Genomic DNA, 9,130 nt, shown 5'->3' with positions numbered 1-9,130 from the left:
TACTGTTGCTGCCATGTAAATATTTGTGCTGTTTTGTGTGGTTCAGGTTGCTACTAGCTAGTGGAATCCAAAGAGCATTGGATGAGACCTTCTAATGCAGCTGAACGTAATGTTTTGGCAATCATCTTCAGCAACATGAAGTCTGAACTTTTAGGAGCTTAGAACTATTGAACTGCTTATTAATATTTTCATTTAAAAGAAGTTAAAGGAGAAAGTGGAAAAAAGATGCTTGAGAAGCATCCTTGCAGATTTTTTCCACCAGAATGCTGTTGTGACCTTACTTTGGATTGTAAGCTTCAAAACGTTCCACTAGTAAATTACAGAAGGTGGAGATGTCTGCTTGCCCCCTTCTCCAGCTCAGTCCTTACATTTTGTGACAACAGTTGCAGCAATTACTCAGCATTTCTAATTGCATGCCTATGAGGTAGTAGGGAACTTCCAAGCACTCTAGAAAACAAAAAGCTTGCAGCATAATATAGTTCTAAAATCTCCTATTTTTAACAAGTGGCCTTTATAAATTGCCAACTGCATGCTTTCAACAGTTGTTTTGTTCCTTTCTATGGCAAATAACAGATGCTCATGAAATTCTTCTGCTTTTCATCTCTGATGCTTACAAGAAGTGCTGGGGCATATTCAATACCTTAGATTCAAAAGCTGTTACTGTTACTTTTCAAAAAATCCCTGGATTTGTTATGGATGGAACTGGAAAGGTAATTGAACAGTTGTGCTTTCAGCTAGGATTTTGAGCAAATAATTGTTGCAGTGAATTTGATGTCTCAGCAAATATATGTTGCAATGTCAAGAACAAGTAATTTGTTTTTTTTTTTTTTTTATAAACTCATTGAGGGGAAAATAAATGTTTTATGTATCCTGTTTATCCCTGGTTATATCATCCAGTATACCTCCTTAATGGAGCAGTAGCTTTGTTCACACTTGTATTTACTACTTGGTGTCTTCTTCTGTGATGAGTATTCCTTACTGCTCAGCCTGCCTTCCACTTCATGAAAGTGTGTTTGTTCTGGTATCTTCAAAAACAATCATCCCCCCTCTTTTGCTCTTAAGCCACTTAATTCTTTGCAGGAGGAGAATGGTAGTACCAGATACTGCTTCAGCTTCTCTTATCGTGGCCTCTTCCATATCAAATGTAGGTTTGTTCACTATTTGTAGGGCAGAGTTGAACAAGGTCACTGCAGAGGAGGTCAGTGCTTTGGTTAGACTGGGACAGCTGAAATGAAACAATTCAGCACTCGTTCTTTAAAACGTTTCTCAAATTATCAAAACGCAGAGTTCTGAGAAAAAGGGAGGCATTGAGCCTCTGTGCCATCACTGAGGCTGTGACTTCTTACCCTACAGCAGAGTAAAACCGATTACACCCATCAGAAGTGTGATCAGACCTGCCCTGGAGTGGTGTTTGTTGAGCTGAGCTATGCCTCCTCAGGCACCAGTGAGGGGGGGTTTCCCCCCCACCCACCCTTGGAGCATTACTTCTGTTCCACAACCTCAGCTCTCTAAATCTGCTCCCCAGCTCTAAACAGCCAAGCCCATTGCTCAGCTACAGTTTCAGTCTTGGCAGTGGCAGCTTTTTCTTTTTTTAGATATTCCAAGGAGCCAAAGCTAAATGCCTGCCTTTTCCACTTCTGGTGCTCCTCTCTATAACTTTCAGTGTGAGTTACACATAAGCACCACTCCTCAGAGTATTAATTCTCTTTGCAGTTTAAGACTAGCTGAGGTGAGTGTCTTACAACTATCTACAAGCCCTAAAATGTAGAAAATTAAATAGTTGTACACAAAAACTACAAGAAGCTCATGAAATACTTTTATTTCTGTAAAGGTCAGAACAGAGGCTAAGACTTACCCAGTCAGCAGTGCTTTTTAAGAATGCCTCACAATCCTCCCCAGGCTCTGTTCCAGTTCATCTATGTACAAACTCCAAGATTATTTATCCAGCAGCTCAAAGATGCCAACAGTGTCACTCTTAGGTTACTACAACCAGCACTTCATACTCATGTCTTTTTTAATGTTTACATAGAATCGTCAAAGTGTTCTAAATTAAGAAGTGTTTTGTTATAATGATCCTCTGAAGAACATCCCAAAGGACACCAGCTCAGCTTAGACTTTAGGGTTCATTTCATACAGTTCATAAGCAAATTCTTCTGTATGAGCTCTATCTTTCAGCAGGCCAATAAAATCTATCTCAAGCTGGAACGGACCATCTACTTTGTCTCCGATGGTGAATCCAAGGGTACAAACCTAATTAAAAGGCACATTAATTAGAACAGTATTTATAATGCTATGATCAGACATCAAACCGCTTCCATGTTTTACAAACAATTCCTAGCCATCTACTTTAAACTGGTGTTTGTTCTAAGTCCATCAGCACCTTGCTACCACGTTTCTCCATGCAGACCCCGGTGGGGAACTACTTCACATCTGCCTCTCCTGCTTGAGCTCTTGAAAAAGGGCTGGAGCCTGCAAGGTTTGGGTATGGCTGGTTGTGTCATGACTGGGTGTACAGAGAGATTTGCATGAAGTCTGTTACAATTCTTCCAGGAGCAGGAAACAAGGTAATTTAAGGTCAAGTCAGACACCTGGTGTAGTGTGGAAGTGTACCAAGCTGGACATTTTTAAATGCATGGAACTCTGTTACTGAGTTTCATGTTAAGGCAAGGTTCTCAGGCACTGTTTCCCAACTAGAATAACATTAGTAAATAGAAAAACATTCTTCTTTCCCCCAGTGTTCTCGCCCCCACCATTATTACAGTTTTTTAAAAATTAATAAATCTCAGGGGAACCTATATGGTTCAGGCATGCTCCCCCTCAGCCTGTGACCTGCCTGAAAGCTCTCAGCTCTTGACATGCCACCAGCCACCTTTCATAACCCTCAGTGTCACCAGTTCTCTGATCAAGCTGGGTCACCTGTGGCAGTGACTGGTGGTTACTAAACTACAGCTGCCCTTGAGCCCTGCTCTAAGTGCAGGGAAAATAGTGTCTAGGATGTGTCTGGTAAAGTTGAATAATTGGAGGCTGAGGCTAGGTATTTATTGTAAATGTACTAAATAAATCATAGGGCAAAGCTAAAGAAATTAAATGCACTGACATTACTTTCCAATTACTGATGTTTTAAATGCTGGATCTTCCCCAGCAGCAAGCTCTACAATTGGCCCCTTGGCTTGTGGAGCCCAGGAGGCTTTTAAAGCTCCATCTTTTTGGTTCATACTGTTAGGGATGACTATGGCAGTGGCCTAAACTCTCTGCTCTGAACAATGTGCTCCCTGCAAGCCCTAGATACATTAGCCACAGTGACTAACACTGACTCAAGTCATGGGCCTTTTATTTTCTCCCCATATCTATTTCTGTTTTCCTTTTGATATTCTCTGTGCGTTAAGCTGCCCTTGGTTGCATACAGGAGGGTCACTGAAAATTCAAAATCAAAAACAAGATACAGAAATAATTTTTCCCCAACATGTCCCCTGTGAATCAGTCGATCAAAGAAAGAAAAAATACTCAATGTATTTACTTAGACTAGAAAGCCTGGAAAGAAATAAAAAACGAGCCTAAGAGACCCTCAGCTTACTACTCATCATACCAGGGTCACTGCTCTCATACATCCTCAAATAAAGTCTCATATGGTATCCCTGACAGTCTTCTGTCAGGAAGAAAGTTTATGATAATTACTGTTATTATTGGCAGTGCTGTGCCAACTGGCATTTTAGAATTTTTGTCACTTTGATCATTCTTCAAAAAAATATTTTTTTGAAAGGCAAAGTAACTTGTGAGTTATTTGTTACATGGATCTCTTAAAAATATTTTCAGAATTCCTTTGAAGTAAATTAGCAATGCTGTCACAAAGTAGGGTAATTTAAATGCACAGGCAAGCACACAAGAAGTCTCTTATAAAAAGAAGAGATGCTTCAATTTCAATGCACAAACAAAGAATGTAAATTAATCTACATCCTGACAATATAATCCTAAAGGAAATTTCAGACAGCTAAAGCCCACAGAAAACTTGCCTTGTCTAACCAGATAGGATGCTGGTTATCCTGGACTCTTCCTCGACTGGACAGAAAGAATTTGGAGAATGGAATCTGACAGAAACAAAACAAAACCAGGCTTTAGAATCTTGTCACCAGTATATAAAATAAAAACTTGAGAAGAAAAACCGGTCATAGCAAATGAAATAACACTCTACCACATTGGTACCAGCACTAGTTGGTACATAGAACTGGCACAGGTAAATGGGCCGCATTAACCCTTCCCTGACCACTCATGGCCAGTTCCAGGCTCATGCTGTTCTGTGGTGGCTTTTGGTAGCTGCTGTGCAAGACTTTTACACTGCTACGACACAAGGAGAGGCTGCAGCACAGAAGGTGCAGAGGTATATCAAGAATATCTCCTTCCAATAATATGTCAAGAGAAAACAAGTTACTGAAGAGCCTGCCATGCACATACATCAACAGCTCGTCAGTACCCAAGCTGTGTACCTCACAGTGCAGACTTCATACTGAGACATCAGTACTGCAGCAGAGCAGTTCACAGTAAGGTAAAAACAACTTAGTGTGGTGGGAGTAAGGAAGAGGAGGGGCTGTAGTAAAAGCTAGGAAACAGGAGGGTTGGCTGGTGGGGATGAGAGGAAAACATGCCAGCCAGCAATGACACAGCCTCCTGACTCCTCACCTGTGCAGCCATAGCTGCTCCCATATGACTGGGCAGCAGTGTTATGATGCACCCAGTGCCAGTTGGTAAGGATGTGCAAACCTTGCTGCTGTCAGCAACAAAATGCAAACGTTCCCCAAGCTTCATCAGAAAAGAGCCCAAACTCCCATTGTTTATTATTCTTTTGTGCCTCAGATTCAAATGATACCTCACACCCCTGACTGCCTCCAGCAGGTCGAGCAAATCCTGTCTTGGTATGAATCCCACACCACTCACACCCATTACAGATAAAATGGTTGTGGCAGAGAACGGTCCTGGCAACATCTGCTAAGCTTCAGTTGCTGTATCCAATTTGTTATTCCAGCAATGGTTAAGAGCAGGCATTAAGGTGAAGGTATAGTGGATCAAATACAGAACTGACACAGCGTCCCCTCCCACAATCCAGTGATTTATGATTTTGGGAACTCCCCAGCCAAAGGCACATGTCTGTTGTAGAAAGATACACAACAGAAATGCTGTTGAAGGGACAGCAACAGCAATAAACTGTGACTTAAAAGCAATTCCCCTTCCACAGAGCCAGGACCCCAAGAGAGCCCCATTAGTCTGGCAGACTGATCAGTTCACCTTTATTTCCTCCCAGTATGGACCTCCTCGGGTGAACATGAAGTAGTTGTAGAGGTCATCCTTTTGATGAGAGAAGTAAGGGTCTGTATAAATGTTTACCATCCAAGCTCTGCCATCGCCACGGACACGTAAATATAAACTGTTGAAGTTTGACCAGTCGTAATACTTCCTCCTTGCAAAAGATCCCTAGAAATTATTAATAAACAATTATTCCTCCTTCATAAAGGGAAGCTTCCATTATGAAGAACAGAGCAGTACTGCTTTGATCACTGCCCTAACTATTATGTCAGTATCTACTGTAACCTAGTGAAAACTGGGTCATTCTTTCATCATACTAGTTGCTGATCTCACTGACTTTCTTTCAACATTGTATCAGAAACCACAAATTGCAATATCAGCACTCTTAGGTCTCCTGCTGTAATTAAAACTCATGATCTTGCAGTTATCAGAAATCAGATCTCCTTCCTAGGGCCAAATTCCCTACCAGGCAGGTACACACAACACTGCAGTGATGGATCAGTAGCTACGGATCAGTAGTTCATTAAGTTTAATGTAGTTCATTAAGATTAATATGCTATGGTCGGTACTAGATTATTCAGAGGTAATTACAAGAAATTGAAGAAGTGGAATAATTCATCTCCTGTGATAACTTCCCTTACTGAAGACTGACCTAAACACTGGAAGCATTTAATGTTTTCCAATGCTTTTTGTCATTAACTGTGCACAACAACATGGACTGCAAGCACATCTAATTTTTGAGCACTTTTTTTTTTCCAGAGATCTTTAAAGTCCTGGTGTTGAGACTGGCACATAGGCAGGCACAAGAGTCTTCAGAGAGATCACTTGGAGCAATGTGGGATGAGGGTCAGAGGTATTCTTGGCCAGAATTGCTTAAATCAAGTCAAGATTCAAACCAAAATTTCAGAGCTTACCCCTTTATTTTACTGTTGCCTACTAACTATCCTTCTACCAATTCATCTTACAGGTAACAGGATGAGTATATCAATGCATTTATACAAGGCCTGGGGCTTCCTGATTTTACAGTTTTGCCAGTTTTGAGCTTTTTTACTTAAATAATGAAAAGCCTTTGTATTTACGTTGTCACCCTCTGATTTCAAACTGCATTATACAGATGGACTGGTACACTCCACTATTTCAGAGTTAGGAGATGAAAGCTGAAATCACATTTGCACAAGTCCATAGCAGTCCTGAGAATTTAACTTAGGTAACACTCAACTTGCTGTTCCATTGCTCTGACCCAGTGTCACCATTTTAATCAGTGTTCATCTGCCTCTCACTTGCCTACTGATTTTGCTCCCTCATGTTCTCTGCTCTCTAGGTTTCTGATCCAGAAAAGGTTTTACCTGGGTACTGTGCCAAATCACAAACACAGGATGATCTAAAAAGTCAAGCATTTTATGCTTTGAGTCAAGATGTTCCTCTGCTTTTAAAGGGGGTTAAAAATAAGGAATGAAGCCAGCAATATTAATAACAAGCACATCAATTTCTTGTTCTGTTTTGCTCAGTTCTGAGCTGTCAAAGATTTGCATCTCACTTTTTCTGACGTACAGGAGAAACTAGGCCTTTAAAAAGTGCATTTCAAAGCATTACTTTCTATTCTTGTGAGGAAAAGGATGAGGTCATTCACCTAAACCAAGTCTGATGAATAGGCCAAGTTAAAGCCCAGAAAATCTGTCCTTAGGACACATTCAATTAAATTGAAATGTAGAGAGATACTTATTTTAATCATACAAGGTTTGTATGTAAAGGTTCATTACAGACCCTTTATTTGCACAAAGGATCCTGCAAACAGGGTTGTCATAATAAAGAGATGCCCTGTTGTACATCAAACATATATGACTCCTTTTCTAAGAAAACAAAAACCAAGAGAAAGTTTAAATTCTCCAGGCTGAAGGATGCAGCAGTAATTACATCCTTGAAGGAATATCTAATATTCCTGAAAGTGAGCAGTTTGAACCACAGTAAACAGTCCACTTGTCACTGGGATTACACAAACACACTCTGATGCAGCAACAGAAGCTGTGCAGACATTAAGCTGTACTTACCACCAGGGGTTTAGCTCTCATACTACAGTATCCACTGTATTTTGTCTCCCCATCACGAGGCACTTCTGGATTGAGGGTTCCATACAGCAGAGCACCCTGGTTATTCCTACCCAATTTGAGGTAAACTTCACTTTTTCCTCCAATCTCTACATCAGAGGAAACGACCCATTTATTTAAATCTTCTTGGCTCCGAAATTCCCACACCACCTTTGTCTGTTCCAACAGATACTTGCTCCATGGCTGGCCTCCAGGTCCTATTAAGTGTTCTTTGGACTCCTCCTTCAGAAAGTTCAGCTGAGTCTTTAAGACATCAAAGCTCTTCTTAAAACTCAAATCCACACTTTTCCAGAATGTTTTTTTCTCAGGCTGTGACCCTGGCCTCCTGTAGCTGCTGTACAGTTTTGACATGGAATCACTGAGGAGAGGTCCAATTAAAGGGTGCAAAAAGTTGTGCCTGCAGCATCTGCCACGTAAGGAAGCACTGTTCAGCCACACAATAGTCAGAGCCATACTGGTAAGCTTGAGTAATCCACTACCACTAAGGCAATTAATGGGTGTAAAAAGAATTTAATAACAAAACTAGTATCCAGAGATATCTTACTTTAATTACTGTAGCTTATCTCCACCTTCAATGAAAAAGAGAAAAAGATTTTTAAAATTACATATAGGATGCTTGCAAAACTGTCTAGTTTTTAAAACAAACATTAATTTGAAATCTGAGCTGTTGGAAAAAGGAATAAAAAGTAACATCGAGTATTACACTTCCTCAGATTGTTTACTTAATGATTTCCACCCTATGCACTCCCCACCTCCCGTGATGTGAAATACCCATCCGAATAAGTAAAACTAAATAAAATACTTTAATTAAAACTGAAAATAGAGATAAAAAGGCAATTTCTCCTCATCTCTTTCACTGTAAGCAGCTACAGATGAGTAACACCACCAAAACCAATCTCAAGAATAAGGTTTCCAAAACATGGCACCTATCTAACTACAAAGTATTAACCCCTACAAGAAAACCACAATCCACAACAGGTAGACCCTGCTGGCATATGGACCAGAACAACAGCCTCATCTGACAGTCACAGGCAATCAGACTTCACAGACATGAAGTCCTATTGCTGCCACACTACATGCTTCTTCCATACATCATCCTGTCCCTTGCCACCACAACATCTCTGGTTTAGGATTACAAGAAAGTTTGCAAAGACCAAAGAATTAACATGAAAGACTGCAACTTAATATTTTTTTCTTTTTTAGAGAGCTGTGGAAGAAATTCTAAAGATCTTCTCTTTGCTTGTCTCTGCATTATTGCTGGTAAGAACAGTTAAGGCAACATTGCTATTCTCTAGTTCATAAGGGAGAGTCTTAATGTTCAATGCTCTTTAAAGAGGCTACTATGTCTGACACATAAATAGTTGCTTGGTTTGTTGGTTTTTTCCAAAATGATGTCAAATCAGTTCATCTTCTCTGAGATTTTAAGAATGGTACCAGTCATTCCACATATATTCTTTATACAGAAGCAAAGAAGCATTTTGGTTGAAGAGACATTTAAAATCCAGTCCAACTGTTAACCTAGGTCACTACTAAACCATGTCTCTCAGCAGCACATCTACACATCTTTTAAATACCTCCAGGGATCGTGACTCAAGCGTGAGCAGCCTGTTCCAAGGATTGCCAATCCTTTCTGTGATGAAACTTCTAATGTCCAAACTAAACCTTCCCTGGCACAACCTGAGGCTGTTTCATTTTATCCTGGTTCTTGTTACTTAGGAGAAGAGACTGAC

The 9,130-nt window shown here is 40.3% G+C and overlaps 1 protein-coding gene across 1 annotated transcript; it reads right to left on the bottom strand.

Annotated features, from left to right (window-relative positions):
* Positions 1–1,816: 1,816 nt before the first annotated feature.
* Positions 1,817–7,882, bottom strand: NDUFAF1 (NADH:ubiquinone oxidoreductase complex assembly factor 1). Its single transcript, XM_054400527.1, has 4 exons — positions 7,344–7,882; positions 5,278–5,463; positions 4,011–4,085; positions 1,817–2,250 (listed from the first exon to the last, which is right to left on the bottom strand). The coding sequence occupies exons 1-4, from the start codon at positions 7,851–7,853 to the stop codon at positions 2,110–2,112; spliced, it is 912 nt and encodes a 303-aa protein (XP_054256502.1). The 5' UTR covers positions 7,854–7,882; the 3' UTR covers positions 1,817–2,109.
* Positions 7,883–9,130: the final 1,248 nt, after the last annotated feature.

This window comes from Indicator indicator, chromosome 4, assembly GCF_027791375.1.
Source record: "Indicator indicator isolate 239-I01 chromosome 4, UM_Iind_1.1, whole genome shotgun sequence".
Taxonomy (NCBI): domain Eukaryota; kingdom Metazoa; phylum Chordata; class Aves; order Piciformes; family Indicatoridae; genus Indicator; species Indicator indicator.
The sequence above is the reverse complement of the archived record's forward strand: the minus strand, read 5'-3'. Positions and strand labels throughout refer to the sequence as shown.